The following is a 21,565-nucleotide window of genomic DNA, read 5'->3' as shown; positions in this document are numbered from 1 at the left end:
CTGCTATAGGTAATATATCCACAGATTAACATTGTGGTCAAGGGGAAGAAAGCCATGCATTGGTGGCCATTGGGAAAAATGAATTCCTTACAGATAGCCAAAAGGATCATTGGTGTCAGTGGTACCTGGGCTTAGTGGCACAAATTGCTCATTGATCAAGGAACCTCCAGTAACCTCTAAAGCAGCGGTCACCAGAAAATTTTGGTGGTCCCTGGCTCTGGCCAAAGCACCCTCCAGCAGGGTAAGGAGAAGGACCCAGCTTTGGGAGGTGAACCAGCCAGAGCCGCAGACCATGTCTCCTGTACAGATTGTAGTCTCAGGGTGGTGGGCGGGTTGTGTCTCTGGATCTGCGATGGGAGAGTGAGCTGGTTCTGGCATCATGAGGTCACTATGGGGGAAGTTTCTTCCCCTTTGAGTGACAACCGTAAATTTAGTGGTCCGTGGGTCCAACAGGTTGGCGACCACTGCTCTAGAGGAACCCTGATTGACAAACCGTGCATTAGAGATTACACACAGGTTGCATAGAAATTCAAAGCTCATTTACTGTAAGTAAATCCAAATATTTCAATACTAATACCATGGCCAGGTAAAGTTTAAATAGAGTTAGGGATAAGCTATAGCAAAGGTTTCCTGCCAGTGATGTCCTATCACATCAACTTAGGCTCAGAATTCCCATCCTAGACAGATGTCTCCAGAACAATTGAGATGTTTTTCCCTATTTTCTAATTTTCATGACAGCTATAACATTTTGGGTTTCTTGCTTTCTTCTGTTTCGGTGACAATGGTCAACAGGATAAATAGAGAGGTGAATCCCTTCATGACAGACAGTGACCAATTAAAAATTTGAGAGACAAACTATCTCTTCCCCATCCAAAATTGCAAAAAAAGTTTTGCCTTACATACACTTCATGAGGGACATTGGGGCATTTCATTAGTATGTAATCAAGGGGCAATTGATCCGATGCCTAACCGATGATCTCCAAATTTTTAAAATGTAGAACAATCTTGTTTAAAAGTAGCTGTCATACCGATTGCTAATATTGAACATATAACCAATTGTTGGGTTGCAACATTTTATGCAGCAGTGTTTTACATTTTCAGAAAGCTTGCTTAGGCTCAAACGTATTGCTAGCAGAAGATATGCAATGAAATCCAAAAAAAGTATATGATCATAAATAGAAATCTGTTATTTATGACTTGTAGTTGGTGCAGCAGTCATGAGACACCTTCCGTTGGCCTCTCTGATATCGTTATCTCTCATTCACACACAGCTCTAGTACCATTACACTGGGGAATGCAGTTAGATCTTACGTTTGTTATTTACACAGTTTTGGGTGGTGAATCCAGAAATCACCCCAGTTTTTTGTGATCACATGCAGTTTTTACGATACAGGACACCCTCAATTTTTGTAAAAAAAAAAAAAAATTTTACATACAGTTGACATTCAAAAATCCTGCAACCTCAGGACCTGAGGAGTGTCAGATTTTCGAAAATTCTGGATTTTTGAAAGTTATACCTCCACACACAGGCCAGCCTTTCTCTTGCAGCACCGCGGCCATCTGGCACAGTTCCAGAGAGCAGGAAATTCATGCCGGGAAACTGAAAGAAACCGATTATGGATGGTCTGATTTTCAAATGTCAACTGTACAATGAAAAAATTATGAAATAATAACTTGAATGTAGTGTTTATTCAAATTTGTTTTGTTCATACAAAAGTTTATTGTTACTCCATGCCATTTTTTTTACAGTAAAACATTTGAAAATTATTCGGGTAAGCGGTTAAGGTAAAAATTTACGCTTGTAGCTTTTCCTGGAGTGTTCAGTGTTAGGATAATGTTGTTGGATGCTCCAACATAAGTCAGCCATCATATGTACATCCTATCTACCCTGATAACGTTGTTCCATGACCTTGAAATACTGGTGGAATCATTCACCTTGCTTATCAATGACTGAACTGCAGGTTTTCTGGGAAGTTAGAAAGATGGCTTTGCAGAAAATGCACCTTGATGCCCATACTGCAACCAAGCATTTGTAGCTCTCAAAGATTTTCTGGACAATTTCTGTGTAATTATTTGCTCATGTGTTTCCAAGAAAGTCCTTGACAATGGCTTTGAATGATAACCAAGCATTCTTTTTGACTTCTGACATTGTCCTGATGAAATGTTCATCTTTGATGAGCTGACGAATCTGTGGCCCATCAAACACATCAGCCATTATTTTTCAAATGACAGGCTAGAAAATGCCAATATGAGGTACTTGAAACAGTTAACGCAAAGCTTTAACAAACTACTTCACCAGACCCAGTTTCATGTGCAGAGGCCGGAATATACCGTATTTTTTGCAGTATAAGACGCACTTTTTCTTCCCCAAAACTGGGGGGGAAAAGTTAGTGCGTCCTATACTACAAAGGTGTGATAAAATAACTAAAATAATATACTCACACGATACCCGATCCTGCGTGTGTCTCTGGCTGCAGCAGCGTCTGTCTCCTCTTCTCTCTGGCAGCAGCACGTGTCTTCTCCTGTCTGTAAAGCAGAGCGAAAGAAGCCGGCACAGCGCCACCTGCTGTTCCCTGTCCTAACTGCCGTACAGTGGAAAAAAAGCACAGAGTGATCAGAAGGGGAATTTGAATGAGAGTGATCAGAAAGGAATTTTGAATGACACAGAGTGATCAGAAAGGGAATTTGAAAGGCATAGAGTGATCAGAAAGGGAATTTGAATGGCACATGAGTGATCAGAAGGGGAATACCGGTATAAATGGCACATGAGTGATCAGAAGGGGAATAATCTTTCAGAATCTTTTTTTTCTAGATTTTCCTCCTTTAAAATTGGGTGCGTCTTATATTCCGGAGCGTATTATAGGGCGAAAAATACGGTAATATTCTTTCTATCAACAAGTGGCTCACGTAGAATGTTTGGATCACCTGGTTTTAGGGCAGATCTTGGAGGCCAATTCCTTTCCACCCAATGCCTCTCACGAGCTCTGCTGTCCCACATGCACAGATAACAGGGATACTTGGTGTATCCGCGTTGCTGACCAAGAAGGAAGCATACCATTTTAAGGTCAACACAGATGACCTGATTATGTTGGTGATATTGATGAATAGTCACCATTCAGTTGAGTTATAAGTTGGAATTCCCAATTTCTCCATTAAACCAGGTATGTTATGGCAATACACAAAGCCACTGTCAGTTCTAAAGCACTGCAGCAAAAACAAATAATATTATATCATGTTGTGTAGTTTTTTCCTGGTTTCACTATTTTCTCTATGATTCTTTATCTTGCACTTTGATCAGCCCTTGCATAGTAGCTGAAGTGACAGATGAAGGAGACAATAAGTGTTTCTGTATTGTCTGTTGAAATGAAATAGGAGTTATAAGATCAGGGGTAAGGGACATACATTTAAAAAGTTGTTTTTTATACTACGGTGTTGATCTATTTTGTTGCAGGTATCTGTCAATAGTTATAACAGCATAAAACAAGCACTTCTATTTGAAGCCTCTTTAAAAGTGCCTAAGGTTATAAATCCAAATAAATAAAAAAATGTAGATATTACCTTGGTAAGGTAGTAGTTATATTATATCTGCAGGAGGTATAGGAGGGACATTACACGTCTAACCACTACAGGGAGAAGTACAAGTTATTCTGTACAGAGAGCAGCAGTTACTGGTCTTATTACAACAAACATCTACAAGGCCAAGTACAATATTTAATTCTAAATTGCTGCAAACATATCGGAAAATATTTAAAGATTATCAAGATTTCAAAGAGTACACATGGCTGTTGAATGTATACAGTACTTCTGCTTTACCTGCAACCAAGAGCATAACTACAGTCATAAGAAACCATGCAACTGCTATGGGGGCCAGATACATAGGGGGCTCAGGGATCATTAATACATTTCAGTCAAAAGCATATATAAATAAAGATTTGGAGTTTCTATATGGTTATATGTAATCAATTAGCATTTTGTATCTGAATATGAATTAGACATTACAAGAGGTGCACTTAATGCTGCCACTTTATAGGTAGTCGTGATCCTGATTATGATAATATTAATGCAACTTACAGTTTAGAAGATCCATACAAGTTTTAACTATTTTTAATGCCAGACATCTCCCAGAGAGTTACCTTAATGGTGCATAAATGAAGGTTAAAGGACATCTGGATCTTCTAAAAAGCATGGCCTGTACATGGCTGTATGTACTATAAGGGTACTTGTTAGAGAGGAACATCAAGTCATCACGTAATGAACTATAACCTTTTCTCAATTGTGCTTCAATACCATGCCCACCTCTTGATATGTATGGCTGGGTGGGCTGTAAGGTTCAGGGTTTATAGGATTTTAGGAGAAATCAAAAATATTTTAAAAATATGAAACCACTTTTTCTTTCTCTTGTATAGTGAGCTATAAAACTTTTTACATCAATCCACTGCAGTGATGTAGAGCTAAACACAGTCCTGCTCTTAATACAGCTTCCAGGCCAACACTTCCATGCAACAGAGCCAAACCAACAAAAGGCAACCTAGACAGCAGCCTAGGGCTCAGTAGATGTCAAAGAAACTCAGCGATGTGTAGTTCATGTCTGATAGACACATGTCAGTACTTGCAATGCAATAGACAGATTCTCTGTATCCACTGCAATTTGAAGTAATAAGGAAAATGAAATTGCAACCTTGCCTTAATCCATCTCTGTTATCTTTGTAGATACATGTATGCCAAGTAATTCCTGTGTTTGCAACTCCACAGAAAGCACTCAAAACCCCTCTCTGGATCCAGAAGGAGTTGTGCCATCCAGTGTAGAATCCAGTTCTTTGCAATCCTCGGAGGTCCAGACAGACCAACAACCTACACCTGTTGAAGAGTCCACAAGTGAGCCATTGCCAGATGCTCCAATGCGTCCTCTGGAGAAAGACCCTGACAGCACTGCAGATCAAGGTAAATGGTTCTCTTGATTCATTGTATGGCTAGGTCAGGAATCCAAGGTCCATTAATATTGCAGTGGTTTTAATAACCCAACACTGAATGTTTCCACCAAAATTACCACCATTAAATGTTCACAGTTATCATAAGAAAATGCTGCAGATAATGACTCCTCATTCAATTCCCAATTACTTCTTGATGTTTGTAGTAATTAGATGACCATTGAAAAGCATTGGTCATATTGTGTATGCCCAGGAGCGGGCGGGGAAGAGTGTTCAGCTTTACCAAAAATGTATTTTTAGTTCTGAATAATGATGGAACCGCTGTTTGTTTTCCTGCCTGGGTTTGTTTTGGTGGGAATTCCTCTGTCCATTAAGATAACTGGAAGAGGTTTACGCCTTTCTAAATTTATTCAAATAAAAAAAAAAACAAAATCAAGTCAGACACTCTTGGATTACATGCTAATGTGGAGTTGTTTTTTGAGCCATTAGAGAATGCTTAGATTAGGCCAGCATTGCACTCGTTTTCCTTTTTGATGTAGTATTTTGATCTGACGGATACAGTGCTCATCGTCCATCATCCGAACGACTGTCCTAGCAGATCCACGGGTGATAGACAACGAATGATCGTAATGGAATTAAAGGGGAGAGAGCGCAGCGGGTGCCGCTCCGTCGTTCTCCCCCCTCCCCTCTCCATAGAGCAGAACGGTGCTGTATGTACAGCGCTCGATCATGCATCGTGCAGTCATTAGTCATTGGAAAGGATTGTAAAAGATCCTTCCCAATGATAATTATTGCACATTTGTACATAGCCTAAGTCTGATAACATTATCAGGCTTCCAAACTACCTTTAGTGATCTACAAAATTTGTTTATGTAATAGAGATGGGGAGCATGTTGTGGATCAAATCAGAAAGCATGTTAGTGTACCAAAATCCTGTTCCTCTATAGAAACAATGCAGTAAGTGTTGTCATCCTAGGACAGGATCACCAGGTAACAACAGGGGAAAAAAGAAATAATGTGGCCACTACATTTAGAAACTGGCAAGCTACGCTATATTACATTTTTGTTTTGGAGTTTAGGTACACTTTATTTTCATTGCTGGGATGGATACAAAATAAATTATTCCTGGAGAAAATGCTGCCCCGTGTTTTTCCTTCCACTTCCCAATACATGGAAAGGTCTAGATAACTAGGTATGTGATTTCTGACAAGGGGAAATATTAAATGATTTAATCTTTGACCATAAACATAACAGAGATCACATGTCCCTAGGCTTTCAGAAATATATGCTGAAGAGAAAGGAGCCCAGAGCAGCATTTTCTCCAGATAAAGGGTCTGAACTCTTAAAGCTCGCCAAGGCTCAAGAAAATACACTTTCATCAGTGAAGCTGGGTGATCCAACAAACCTGGAATGAATTTCTTAAAAGTCAGTTTCTATTTGTTAGCAAATGTTTCAATGCTGCACCAGATCCATTTCAGGTTTGCTGGATCACCCAGCGTCACTGCTGAAAGCGTATCCTGTCAAGCCTTGGAGAGCTTTAGAAAATCAGGCCCAAAGTATTTCAGTCTTTCATTCTTCATTTCAGCATTTCATTCTTCATTTCAGCATTCATGTTAACATTTAAATATAGTTTCACTTTAGGAAAATTATATTAATTTTATCTGACAACCAGTCAAACTCTTCCATTTATTTTCTAATTTGTATTGGTAAAAATTTTTACTTCCAATGGGGCCTCTTGTGTTGGTTTTCTAGTATTGATTTACCTACGCTGTTAATAATACAAGGTCATGTAATTTTCTTTTCATCTGTGCTTTCAAAAGGTGAGAAAGTGGAGGAGAATTCAACAGTCACAGCTGAGATCCCAATAGTTGTAGAAGAGGTGTCCCCAATCCAAGAACAGAGCTGCCAGTCCCCAACCACAGAAGAGACTGTTTCAGTGAAAGAAGAGCCCACCCCGCTAGCAGAAGATGTGGAGGGAACCATTAAAACCGTGCACATTGCTGACTTTGAGACGGTTTGTTTCAGAAAGATCACTCGCTGAATGTGCATGTCTCCTCTCCATCCTTTCATCGTCTTTCTGTGCTTATGGCATATTAATATCCTGCAACTGTCACTCTCTATATTGCTGAACTGCTACCGGTGTCACACTAATGCTTTCTGTCTGCATGGCTGCTTTATACCGATTTGGACTGGGGGAGGGGGTTGCCAGTTCTATAATTAAATTATACATAAAGTAAGTAGATTACCATTTTTCAGGCAATAAAATGGAAAGCTTCTATTATTTATCAGGGTTCTATTGTAAATTGGGTATCATAGTGGGAGCAGATTTTACTTTTTTTCCTAATATATTTTTTCAAGATGCAACTAATTAGCCCAGTCTAAGTCCGTCTGGTAGTAAGTGACCTCTATGTTGCTCACTGTTCTCCTTGCTGGAGGCTCTAACATGAGGAAGAAACACCCTTTAGAATCATAAAGCATATTTCTTTTTCTCAAAACTGTTACAATGAAGGTCTCCATGAAGAAAGCGGGGTCTATGTAGCTGATCTAACAACAGTGTATTCATATTACATGTAGGGCTGATCCTTTGTGGCATGATCTGGGCTATTAATGTAACATGAGCCAACATTTTTAGGTCAATGCTATCAATAATAATATGTTACTGATTTTGACCTATTCAGGAGTAGTATAAGATCATTACAGTGTTATCCCCAGCTCCTTTTAGTAGTGCGCAACACCTGGCACTTTTCAGTAACCATCCGGCTGTTTTTGGGTAGTTACTAAAGATTTGGATCACAATACAGCGGCTGCCACCCACCTACAATTTCCTTCCACCCAGCTTAAAAAAATGCTTGGGTTGAAGACTGCATTAGTACATACTCAAATTTTATTTTTAATACATTTTTGAAAAAATAGGCAGTCTTAACTAGTAAGTAAACCAAACAATTATACTTTTATGAATTTATGAAAATTTTAAATCATGCTGATGGATTGGCTCTCTATACCTCTTCCAGATTATATAGGACTGTAGACCTCAACCAGAGATTTCTAGGGGTTCCTTGAGCAATGAGCAATTTGTGACTCTCTGGCCAGTTACCACTGACACCAATGATCTTTCTGGTTATCAGTAAGGGTGACATTCTTACCCATAGCCAACCATATAAGAGACATGCACCCATTAATCATTGGGCTAATGTACCATAAGTTGGGTATATCATAAGTATTAGCAGGGGTTCCCTGTGATGAAAATTATTTGCAAGGCTGGATGGTGAAACAGTTGGGAAAGGCATATACAGAGAATTATATTCCCTGCTTTAACATAACTACAGCCTGTATTATTCTTATGTAAAATCTAGTTTGGGGAGTATGAATGTGATATTACCGCCAAGTGTAAGGTAGAAATAAGGTAATCACAGCCAAAATGCCCCTTCCTCCAAGTCATAAAGGAACTAGTGAACACTAGTATATAGGTATACTGGTATACTAAAAAGCCTGTGCAAGTTCTCAACTATGAACTATGGTTTTTGTTTGACCCTCTCCATTAAAAGAAGATAAAACATATCATTGAGCCAGTGAATGCTTCAGATATATACGTCTATGTGAATCGCTAAAGACAAGCAATTGTCAGTTATTTTCTAGTTATTAGCTCATTTTTTGGTGGAGATGGAGCCAGATTTCCACTGGCATGTTCAACATAAATGTCAACAGCAATTTGGATGAATGACAACATTTGTGTACAGGTTTAAACTAATGTGACTGTGGTCATTACTGTAAATAAATAATGTAGTACTTATGGGACTGAAGCACACTGCAGCCTTATTATATAACCCCTTGTGGTATGCTAGTCTATTGTAATACATTATTAATACACTTGTATTAAAGTGAACCTAAAATCAAAGTAACCTCTAGAATTGTTAATGGTGCCCTGAAAAGTGTAGCTTTTCTCGGAAAGTTAAGGGGGCACTAAAAGCCTAAAACGGAAAATACAGAATCAAAAGCATATATGAAAGCAGAATACATATGCACTGAAATCAGAACTAAACGCTAAAACTAAAAATAAAATGCTAAGAGGATTTTCTAGGTAGTGCGAGGAGAAATTCATCCTAAACAATATGTGAGGTTTCCAAGGCACTACTATGTCTACAGCTTCATATTTGTTCCTGCAGTGTGAGATTTTAGGCACCACTGTCTCTAACTGATTTGGACCAGGATTTGGTGATGCTACTTCTGTGTTGCTCACTGTTCTCTCTGCTGGAGGCTCTAGCTTGAGGAAGCAAAACCCTGCCCACTGCCCCCACAAAAAAAAAGTGCAGAAGAAGGTATATCAGTAATGGAAAGATCAGCTGCAAGGATACTACAGACACAGTGCCAACTAAAGTCTACAACTATAGAAAAAACTATGCATTTGCATTTATATTTATCTTTAACACTATACATATTATTACACAGTATTAATGTAGCACCAACATAATACACAGCGCTTTACAAAGTCCATAGTTAAATTGTCACTAGTTGTCCCTCAACTGGGCTCACAATCTAATGTCCCTACCATAGTCATATGTCTTTAATACAGTCCAAAGACAATTTTAGGGGGAAGCCAATTATCCTAACTGCATGTTTTTTGAATGTGGGGGGAAACCTGAGTACCCGCAAACATGGGGAGAACCTGCAAACTCCATGCAGATAGTGTTCTGGCCAAGATTCGAACCTGGGAACTGGTGCTGCAAAAGCCACTATGCTAACATACATTAGGCCCTATAAGGTATGTTAAATCAAAAAAACAGACCACCAATATAAGATAGCATACATGCAAGATAAGATATCTCTAGGCCTCCATGCTGTTCAATATTTAAGCAACATGTGACTTTTCATCCATATAGGTATACAACAATATGCTTTACCTTGTCTCATCCCAGCTGTGGAGCCAGTGCCTGACATAAGAGATTTTGTAGTATACCAAGGCCACTCCTGTTGCTTATTCTAATAAATATTAATATAGCACTAAATGTATTTCTCGATGAGTTAGAACTCTGTTTTATCTTTAGAGGATGATACTGCACACTCTTCTAAAACCTCCAGCTTTATCAGATAAAAACCATGACACCTTTAAGCACAAATAGGCGCAAAATAAGCACAAAATAGTCTGTAGGCGAAGGACACACCATCATGCCCCAAAATACACCGACTACAGGTTTTGGATTATTGTTGCTTTCTTTCTATATCCACTTCCACATTAACTTTTCATTTTAATCCATCACCTCTCTTGTTCCCTTTTCATTAGAGAAACTGAGCTTACTGAACAGAGCAAGCAGCAATATTTTTCACTATAACTTTTCCTTTATACCACGGTTTCAAAACAATAAATGCAGTACTATGGACAACAAGCTTATCCTCCCTATAAATATTTTTGTATTTTTAAATGTCAAAGCGGTACATTTGACATTTAAAAACACTTCCTATTTTAAATTTCTCGCCAGTCCCGCCCCTCAGTGCATGCCGTACGCACACGCGTCCCATGTCCACCTGGCATCTGCATCCCCTGGCCTCGTGTCTTCAATATTCACTTGCTGGAGATGCGAGGCCAGGGGACACAGATACTGGCCCCCCATTACCAAGGGGACACAGATGCCAGGCCGACATCACCGGAGGACACTGCGGGCTCGTGGGGACCATGTAAGCCCTCAATTTAACCATGAGTGTGGCTTGGGGTTACTGCCTCTTGGAATGAAATTTAACCCTGAGCCACACTCGGGATTACCGCCAGGGAGGTTAATGAAAAATTAAGCAGTCCCTCCACATTAGGAGCAACTGGGTACTCTATTTTTTTACTTTCATAAACCATAGGTTGCCATTGTCATCATTATTATTATAATCATTATTATCATCATCAATTATTTATATTGCGCCCAAAGTCATGCAACTAACTGTCCTTCAAAGGGGCTCACTATCTAATGTCCTTACCATAGTCATATGTCATTACCACAGTCTAAGGGAAGCAAATTAACCTACCTGCATGTTTTTGGAATGTGTGAGGAAACCGGAGTACCCAGAGGAATCCCACCTAAACTCGGGGACAACCTGCTAACTCCATGCAGATAGAGCCCTGAACCCGGTGCTGCAAAAGCCACCATGCTAACACACATTAGGCCCTATAATGTATGTTAAAAAAAAAAACAGACCACACATGTAGGATAGCAACATATAAAACAATGGCTGTTATGCTAATGTACATTAAAACACATTTGTGCGAAAAGGTTTTTAGTTTATTCCCCCATTGTCCATTGTATATCTAAAATATTATATCATAAATTATCTATAAGCTCACCTGAATTTTTTATGGAGGCATTTAAACTAGAACTAAAGTCCCATAACCTGCAAAGATCTACGCAGGTGGTTGCGCTTGCTAGGACGCCCGTGTGTCTGTGCAGGAGTCATGTCACCCGGGCATGGCCATTCAAGATAGTCAAAGATCATCTTCAGAATGTATAGAAGATGGCGGCATCCTAAGATGGACCGGGTGGGGTGGGGTTAGTTTTGCTTTAAAAAAAAAAAGAATACAAAAGCAAGTATGAAAGCAGAATACATATCCATGAAAAGCAGAACTAAACTCTAAAAATAAAAAATGTGTGGAGGATTTGTTTGAAGAGATGATCAAAACGTTTGATCTTCCTCTTTGCACTTCTCTTTTTGTGTACACTGTACAGGTTATGCAGTGTGCACTCCCATGTCCATGACATGTCCTTTAGTAATAGTCACATTTAACTGAATTTGTTGTTCTTCCTGAAAAGTTAGTCTAACTAACTACTACTAGCTATACCTTCACAGGCATCCACAGGCATCCTCCACTCTCCAAATAAAATAGTGAAGGTGAGGAACAGATAATGGCAGATGCTAGCGGAGACCAATCCATGTCTGCTGCCCCTTTGCCAATCTTCAGCCCCCTATTGTCTATACCCGAGTATTACACCATGGGGGATTTGGAGAGGAAGCCAACAAACCCACCATTGTGACTGGACTGTGCAAGGAAACCGGAGCACATATTGGAAACCTGCACAACCATAATTAGCCATAAAAATAACTGGTGAACGTTGAATCCATTTTTGGAAAAAAAATATTATTCTTGTGATAAAGCTGTTCTCTCCTGCCTTCCTATTCTGCTGATCTCTGCAACAATCCAGATGAGGAGTTCTGACTGTTCTTTGACTTCTCTGCTGTATGCTTTTTCAAGGCAGTGACAGCCAGGAACCTAGCATTGTCGGAAGGAAATGTCAGCAATAGCATCCTCCAAATTTCCCTCAATACAGGTTTCCTTTAATCACAGAAAACACATTTTATCTAATTATTAAACAGCTGCACATCCAAGCAGACTTCCTGTAAATCCCTTTTCCTTGAGTACCTATTTGCGTGATGTGCAATGATTAATTTCTGGCTGTGAGACAAGTCTCCATGGTGATCCAGTAATATGTCCTGACAACCAGAGAATTGTCTTTCTACTTGACAAGCCAGAGTATAAACAATTAGAACAAGCTGCTTGAGATTGCAGCTCGCCCATCCGTAATACCTGGAGAACAGAAAATGGAAGGAATGGTAGAAAATTGGAAACATTGCACTTAACCAATGAGAAAATATCAATTACTACGGAAAAGTAAACCTGGGTGGTGTTTATGAGCAAGAACTCCATATTGTCTTTCTATAGTATATCACGCAAAAGAGTAACACACATCCCTCCCGCTGATATAAATTTACAGTGTGCTCTGTGCAAAGTGAATTCATCAAACATATTATTGACCAAATATAGACAGACTGAAACCACATGCAAAGTGTGCACAAAATGGTTCCCAACTCCTCCCATTCACTTGATTAGGAGCAGTCGGAAGTATGGTTGAACCTGCAGTACAACACTGCAGTTAACCACAATACCTGCAGTTATTGTTTAGTTCATTTTATGTTGGTTCTAAGTGTCTGAGTTAGGTTAAACTGTAGCTACCTGTTTGTTAAAGAAAATTACCCTTATTATAGATTCTTTCCTACTAAGTGGTAGAAACATGCAGCTGCATTGCATGCACTTCCTATATCCTGTGTATTTTGCAGGGGGGGTCTACCTTCTGCAGTCATCTAATCAAACAGGTTCGAATTCCAGCCAGAACACTGTCTGCTAGAAGTTTGTAGGTTCTCCCTGTGTCTACATGGGTTTTCTTCGGGTACACCAGTTTCCACCCACATTCCAAAAACAGGGCATAAGGTTATTCAGCTTTCCCTCAAAAATTGTTCTTCGACTACGTTAATGACATATGACTATGGTAAAGAAATTAGATTGTGAGCTCCTTTGAGGGACAGCTAGTAATATGACTATGGACTTTGTAAAGCGCTACATTTAGCTTTCCAAAACCAATGTAAGTATAGTTCTCCAACAGCCCCAGGGCACATAGAAGGCAGACTAGAATGTAAAGGGTTAGCTTCTGGACAAGGAAAGACATTTCCACATTACACATAATGTATGATTTTTTTCCCAGTTTCTTAAAAGCTGCTCAGTGCGAGGCCAGCATTAATAATGTATAAGCATTCCTTCAACATTCAGCATTTTAATGGTGCATTAAGCTACTTTCCATGTAGCTGTGTGATCATCTTTGCTTTTTGAGGGCTGTTGTGGCAGTCTAGCCCAAGTGAAGAGCAATGCATGCGCATCTGAATGTTTCTCTGGAAATTACAAATGTACACAAGAAATAGAGAGTAGAACGGAGAATGGAAAAGTGTGAAATCACCAGCTTTGCATAGTCATTGCCTGTTCTGTTCTAATATTCTTATGTATATCTTCAATGATCAATGGGCAAGATTCTCAAAATGTTTTCAATGCTGTTCTTTATTTTCCAGCTTTGACAAATAAAAGCAGAGCTCCACGTTAATCTCTAAAAACAGAGCATGCTTGCTTGCAGTAGACCTATTTGGCATGCACTTCTGACCCTTCTTCTCACGGTCTTTGTGCTGTTGTATTAGAGATTGCAAAAGGCCGCAATCAAGACAACTTTGGGCACCATTAGTAGCTGCCTTAAACAATACTTGAAATGTTTTGCTAATCAATACATAGCTGCAGTAAAGCTGCATACACACGTGCAATAATAGTCATTGGAAAGGATCTCTCCCTTCCTTTGCATTGGGATCATTAATTGTCCATCGTCCGTGGATTGGCCAGGACAGTCGTTCATGCGATGGACGACTGGCGCTGTACACACACTAGATTCTCACCCGATTTCAGCCCTGAGCCGATTATCGGGCGAGAACGGTTGGACGTTTGTATGTAGCTTAAAGCTAGGTTCAGACAGATGTTTGACAACCGTGCAACTAACTGCTCCCTGGTGCCCATTTCAACTCTGTGGGTGTTCAATAGCATTTTTGGCAGCGTTTGTTCACATTTGCTAAAGACATTAAAAACCATGGAAGAAGTTTGAACATCAGACTGTCTGGATTTGGTGCATAAAGCATCTAAAAAATGCAGAACAACCAAAACTACGTGCACAAAAAGGCATTTTAACCATTCTCGTTCGTCCATTGATAACCGGGGCTTTTAAGGCAGTTAAGGACTGATTACAACAGTGGACCACAGCGAACCCACTGTCTTAGCCCAACTAAGTTATATTTTATATCTTCTATAATATATAAGTTTATATCTTCTTGTATTTGGTTTATTGTGTATTTTGGATGAAAAAAAGTTAAATTAAAAAAAAAAACACTGACAAATCTTTCCCTTTTTTTTTCTATAGCAGAGTACGGAGGTGCCACCATCATCCTGACCACCTTGACCATTTGTCTTCAGCAGATGTTTCTCTCTAAACGGGATGTCAAACAACAAGCTTGAAAGACTAATGTTCTGTTTCGCTACAGTGTTAACTGCTCCAGATCTCCTGCTTGTTCATTTATTCGGTGACCATTCCTAGAGACAGGTTCTCTTGTTGTTTGGATCTGATATAACTGCATCTGTGCACTACAAATATTTTGTCCTCCATACCAAAAGAGAACAACAACCGCTAATAACGAAGCCTGTTTCTGGGGCACAAACACAAATGTGTTTCTATAAAATGATTTCAGTTTTTGGTGTATGCTGGCACATTATTTTACCCACTGGATCAGCATTTCTTGAACTTTTTAACACGGTGGAACCTTTAAAAATAACCTAAAGGTTTTATGAAACCCCTGTTAGAGTTACTATATCAAGAGCTTGCAGTACAATAGCACTATGGTCCGTGGGCAGAACGTCCCTTACATTGCTGGCCAGTGGGAAAAATATCCTTATCTCTTATAGATAGCCCAAAAGATCATTTGTGTCAGTTAAACTGGCCTGAGAGATCCAAATTGCTCAAGGAACCTCTAGAGCAGGGGTGCCCAACAGGTGGATCGCAATCTACCAGTAGATCACATAAGTGAATGTGAGTAGATCGCGGAGCCCTGCCTTTCAAAATAAACTCTACCGTGCACATGAGTTATTAAGTCCAATTACCGTTGGTGATAGATGATTTTGACTTGGTCGTTTTAAAAGTAGCTCGCAAGCCAAAAAAATGTGGGCATCCCTGTGCTAGAGGAACCCTGGTTGTAAAACTGGGTGCTTATATCTCTTGCTGACACTGGTCGTAAGATCTGTGCCCATTTCTAGCCATGTCATTCGAAGTCCAAGAAGGTGTCTTTCTCCCTACTAAAAACACTTATTTCATTTTTTAAAGCCGCTTTAAAAGCTTCCAAGTAGGCTTTCGAACAGCATTACTATTCTAGTCTATGGAAGACTATAAGGAGAATCAACAATGAGATTCTGCATAAATTCTGCTTAGATGCTGCATAAATGCTGCTTTAATTCCACAACGCACCTGAAACACCTGCAACATGATAATATTAAAAAAAAAGGGCTTAGTGGTTCATTAGCAGTTTTTAGGCATTTGCTGCAAAACTACATTCTTAATCCTCCATATAAACAAGTGATAAGATGCTTAGTAAATGACAATAAACAGACAATGGGGATCTAACCCACCAATATCTATTTCTAACTGAATTGAGTGTGATGTGGACTTTTAATCCTGGCCCACATTACCATCTAGTTGTACATTCTTTGGATTTTCCAAAATCTTTAGAGTAACTGAGCATTCAGTTATAAACTGAATGCATTGTTTAAAGTACCTAGAATGCTGTTTGACAATCTATTGCTGGTTATACACAGGGTGACCCTTTGAATTGTTATAACAATTGTATCCATTGGTTCCTTTTTATTGCCATTTCAATGGCAATTTTGCTGTATCATACACAAAAGCAATCAATGGGCTACAAACTTGCAGTGGTTTTGAACTGATCATGTGATGCAATCAGTCAATTCTGCAATGACTTCTTTGATTTTCATCTGAAAGTGATTGGATTGTTGCAGGTATATTTAATATTTATATTGCATTGAACAATCATTTTAAACATCCAGTCCATTAAAGGTCCAATGTCAATGAAAATAGTTATTCCATGTAGAAGCATTATAGGGATTGTACAGTTAGACTTAAGTCAGTATTAGAGAGCTTTCTAATTCAGTGGTCGCCGACCTTTTCGGACCCATGGACCACTGAATTTTTGGGCTCCAGTCCGCGCATTTGCAGGGAGCCGGATGTCACTCAAAGGGAAAGAAGCTTCCCCCATAGTGGCCTCATGATGCCAGAACCTGCCCATTCTCCCATCCCAGGTCTGAGCCGGCGATGGGAGAGGGACGGGTTGTGTCCAGAGACAAAAATTGCCCACTTCCTTGAGCCTGCGATCTGTACGGGAGACAAGCTCTGCGGCTCTGGCTGGTGTGCCCTCCCTGCGGGGTCTATCTCCTGACCATGCTCGGGGTGCACCAGAGCAGCAGACCACCACCGTCCGGTGTTCTAATATTCATTTTAATTCATTAACCTCCTTGGTGGTATTCCCAAGTGTGACTCGGGGTGGAATTTCCATACCAAAAGTGGTAACCCCGAGCCGCATTCGGGTTGGAATTGTCAGGGAGTTTAAAACTCATACCATGTTCCCACGTTCCAGTGGCGTCCTACAGCGATGCCCGGGATCTTCTTCCCCTGGTGATGCCGGCCGGGCATCTGCGTAACCTAGCGATGCCTGGCCGGCATCTGCGTCCCCGCCGCGTGAACGATGCGTGGGGATGCGAGGCCAGGGCTAAGCAGATGACTTAGGCTCGTGAGCAGGACTGTTACGAAGGTAGGCGGGACTGGGCGGGAAATTTAAAATAATGAGGATTTTTAAATGATCCTAATCATACCGCCAGGGAGGGTAATAGTATATACAGTATTAGGGTTCTGGTGTCAAAAAGCCGCCCCTGAGGGCACAGTATGTAAAAAGGGGAAGTGTTGCAAACAATAATTTGTTCAAGCAGGTTTAGACCTGTAGAAGGATCAAGTGATCCTACTCTAAATCCAGTGGCTAACACCATGCTACCACTCGCACCGGGCGTGATTCCTGAAGAACGCACTGAACTGCTCCCTGACGCCCCCATTTAATCTTTCATCGGGTAGAAGCTACCTGTACCATCTCCCCTGGAGCAGCGACTCACTAACAGAAGAAATGGTACCCGTACTGCAACCTTACCATTGGCCAGAATATATCTTTAATTCCCAAATAGATCTTTAAACAAAATCCTTGACTACCCCAGGCTTACATGGAGATGTCCAGCAGTCGTTTTAGCTTTTATTTTTATCTTGCACTAAAATCTGACTTCTGAAATGGTTGTCAGGGGTTTGTTTTTTTGTTTTTTTTCATTTTTTTTAAATAAGTAAATTTTAGGTGGAGGTGCAGAAATTTATATCCTTTGGCAGATAAATTAGCTCTCATGTGTGTATTGTAACTGTGTGTCTGGAGTTTAGATTTTTACGCAATAGCCAAATCCAGATACCATATATTTATAGCTTCTGAATGAATTTGAGCCTACAATAATTTAACCCAGTGTGCTTACCGTGTTCCAGGCACCAATGTAATCAATTCTATGCACCATTAGAGGGAGGTTACACAGCACCAAATCATATAACAAGGGACTGCAGTTCTACCCAGATACAGTGTGAATAACCTGACTGATATAGTATAATATCAGAACTTTCTGACTCTATAAAAAAAATTATAGGACAATGCAACAATTATTGTTAAGATGGTGAACCAAAGAAATATTGTGATGTTGCACATACAATGCTATCCAGGCAGGTGCTTTATTTATTTATGACTACACTACAGAAGTGTGATCTGGATATTTATTGGCAAACCAATGGATTGCCTTGATACTTGACCACTCTTATTTATTGGGTGCATTTTACAGAGTTCTCAAATCCTCCCTTTTACCTCAAGATCTCCTTCAACTGTAGACATTGTTCTAGAAATTTGCCTATTGAAATAGATACGAACCATGCTGTATTTTTCTTCCTATGGGTTCACCTTAAAGAGCATCTTGTACCAAAATGTTACCTTGTTACATAACGGACTTGTGTCTTTTTTCAACCTAACCATCATAACTTTGATGACCCACATCATTAAAAAAGAATACATAACAAAAAAAATGTGGTTTCTGTATAGAAGAGGGTAACATCTGACAAGGTCCTGGGAACCCAAGTATCCCGAATCTCACAAGAAGATGCTCCCGCAAAGTGTAGGAGTGTTCTTTCATGGAATTTTGCGATTTCTATTATTCTTAGGATTTTGCCAGAAAAACTGTGAGGTCACCTATGCCTCGGGGGTGTAGACAAAAGTTGGGGAAGTTAAATTTATTTTTTTCTCAGGTTTTTCTGCATTTTTAGCAGAGGTTCTATGTAAAAGGTATAATGCAGTGTTTTTTGGTGGGAGCACATTTTGGGGAATATTCCCCTTTATGAAAAATGAACTTCAATACATGCCCCATTATTATTTTAGGACACACTGACTAACCAGTTTCTATGAATTCGACCAGCAGTAGTTCATGCATTCAGTATCTCCTTTAAACCCCATGGGTGGCTTTGTTCAAAATAAAAAAAAAAAATCTTATACTTAAAGTAGGCATAATTATTGCAATACACATGAAGCCTCGCTGTATTGTTGCAAATTGTAATGGATTTTTAACCTTCAGAAATATAATTCAGGCTAACTAGCCTTATGTTAACATGCATTTTAGCCCGAAATTACCCCCCAAAACATATTTCCTGAAAACGTCAAATAAAAGAATTTCAGTTACAACTTTTTGTGTTACAGGATTTTGCCTAATTGTATTTCCAATCTAATTTTTAAGTAAAAAAAAAAAAAAAAAATATATATATATATATATATATATACATAAAATTGTAGTGCACATAAACACAGTACAATTCATTTTTTGTTGTGCATGGAGAACAACATCAATATCCAAAGTTATCCAAAACTTTTTTAACTTTACAGCTCATAACTTTAAAGTTAACCCATGTCTCCGGAGTTTTTAATTAAATTTTAGTAATAGTGTAAATGTGCATTTAATAAAAGGATATTGAGGCACCTCATTGGCAGTGATGAGATTAAAAGCAGGGCATACACCAGATGCCCAGACTCATTTAGGGCAGCTAAGAACGCCCAGTATGTGTTTGCACTTAAATCAGAGATCAGTTTATTATTAGCAAAATAATAATAATAAAAAAGTTCTTTGTTGTTATCACCTACTGCAATTTATCATGAAAGTTACAATGTTGCAGTCTATCCAATGGGTTAGTAGAGGTTGATGAAATGTTTCCTTGTTTGCAGCAAACTGATGACTTACATATCAGCCTTGGCACAGTCACTTGAAAAGATAAAAGGTGGAATTAATGCCGATATACAATGTGTAATTTCAAAAGCTTGTTAAGATGCTAAAAAGGTCTTCTTTAAATGCAGGAACTCATAAAAACCAGTATAAACCTCCAGTGCATATACAATTCCAATTCTTGGCCTGCATCTAAGAGGCAGCACTCAATATATCTGAACATACATTTAAAATGTAAATTCAGTAGTTACCTTTTCAACCTGAACACAGTGTTGAGATATTAAAAGCTGAAATTATTTTATGTTTTTTTGGAAAGGTCCAACCCCATTCTGACTTATATAAGTTCCCTACTGGCAAGTGGGGCGGTCCATGCAGAAGGAATTATAAGGCTTGGGTGTAGTTAAGCTTGACATTCACATAAAAAACTATTGATTTGGTTACAAGTAAAGCTGCCCCTGTCTTTGAAAGTATTAATAATTTGTAGAGATAACATGATTTGTTCATCACAATAAAAACTTTTTTTTTATATATAAATGAGGCCACTGATAGTCAAATATATCATACACCAATTTGTTTTCCATGGGAAAGTTTTTTTTTAAAAGCAACTAAAACAAATAATTTCTTTCCTAGCAAAGAATTCTAAATATGTTTTTTTGCACAAATTGACCTTCGGTAAGTGAAGTCCTCCCATACCTGTGTTATATAATGCCAACAGAAATTAGAATTAGAATTTTAAGGACAGTCAACATTTGTTTGAAGAAATATTTCCTGTTGAGCTTCAGAGAGCAGAAAAAGATTTGATCCAAATGGAATGCAGCTTTATATTTTGTAGAGAACATTGCTAAGCAAGAACTCATGGCATCTAAATTGCCACAGGGAATCATTTTAAAAATGTCAATGCAATTTAAGAATTATTTGTATGAGCTCCAGGTTCACTGCTATCATTGGGTTACTGCAAATCTCAATGGATTTGTGAAGTTAGGGAATCTCAAAATAAGAGAAAACAAAAAAAAAACAACCTGTGTTAAAGTGCATAGCCTTCAGCATGGTCAGCTAAGTCGCAAGATCCAATATCTTTAAGGTAAGCTTACAACAGCCATATTGCCAATATGTGTTGTAACAAATAGAGAGGTGGTACCTTTTTTGGATTTGGTACAAGAATTGGTACCCCCATAGCAGTTCCTGCTTTCCATGCCCATTGTTTAACAATGGCTTACTTAAAAGCCTATAGACTGCATTAATGGGGTTTGCAACCTTATAACAAAAATATTCTCGAACTATGAATAGAAATACATGAAGATGCTGGAGAGACAACATATTTGTGACTTTTTGCCTTAGCATTATGAACAAATTTTGTATTATTTTTTGTCTTTTCACATGAATTATACACTGTGATTTTTTCAGGGTTAAAAAAAGCATTGATTCTCCCAAACAATGTCACTGCACTGTACCTCTGTATATAACTGAAGTCTATTAGAATCTATAAATATGTATGTACATGTGTCTATAACCTTCCATTCTTCCCTCTGCGATGATTTGCACTTTCTTCTTGTAGTTTTTACCTTTTATTGATTGCTTTAATGAAATATAATCACGGGTCTTGTACGGCTGTCTGATGTGTCATTTGTGAATTCATAAAGGATTTTGTGAACCTGAAAGAATTACTGTGCCTGGCATTACTGAAATTGAAGATACTTTGTGTCTGGCTGTCTATTTCATCTACAGGCTTCTACATGCCATTCAACTTTCTGGCATATGATCGAAGAGCACCTTTATAAACAAGTATGTTTGCAAAAGGACCAACCCCTACCATTTTCTTTTCCCCCAAGAAGACTCTTCTTCCATACTCCTAAAGGGATCACTGCTACAATTCCAACAAAAGAGACACCGCTGCCATGCCCCCCCA

The 21,565-nt window shown here is 39.0% G+C and overlaps 1 protein-coding gene across 5 annotated transcripts in view; it reads left to right on the top strand.

Moving 5' to 3' along the window:
• Positions 1-21,320, top strand: part of CCDC9 (coiled-coil domain containing 9) — a 38,584-nt gene extending 17,264 nt beyond the window's left edge. For 4 of the 5 annotated variants that reach the window (XM_072431024.1, XM_072431020.1, XM_072431022.1 and 1 more), the window contains exons 13-15: positions 4,753-4,941; positions 6,749-6,942; positions 14,684-21,320. In XM_072431024.1, coding sequence (XP_072287125.1) covers positions 4,753-4,941; positions 6,749-6,942; positions 14,684-14,713 — 413 coding nt within the window. In that variant the 3' untranslated portion in view covers positions 14,714-21,320. The remainder of the gene's footprint in view (positions 1-4,752; positions 4,942-6,748; positions 6,943-14,683) is intronic. The other variant, XM_072431023.1, reaches the window with a different exon arrangement.
• Positions 21,321-21,565: the final 245 nt, after the last annotated feature.

The sequence above is a fragment of the Pyxicephalus adspersus genome, chromosome Z (assembly GCF_032062135.1).
Source record: "Pyxicephalus adspersus chromosome Z, UCB_Pads_2.0, whole genome shotgun sequence".
Classification (NCBI taxonomy): Eukaryota; Metazoa; Chordata; class Amphibia; order Anura; family Pyxicephalidae; genus Pyxicephalus; species Pyxicephalus adspersus.
This window is presented reverse-complemented; position numbering and strand designations above follow the sequence as displayed.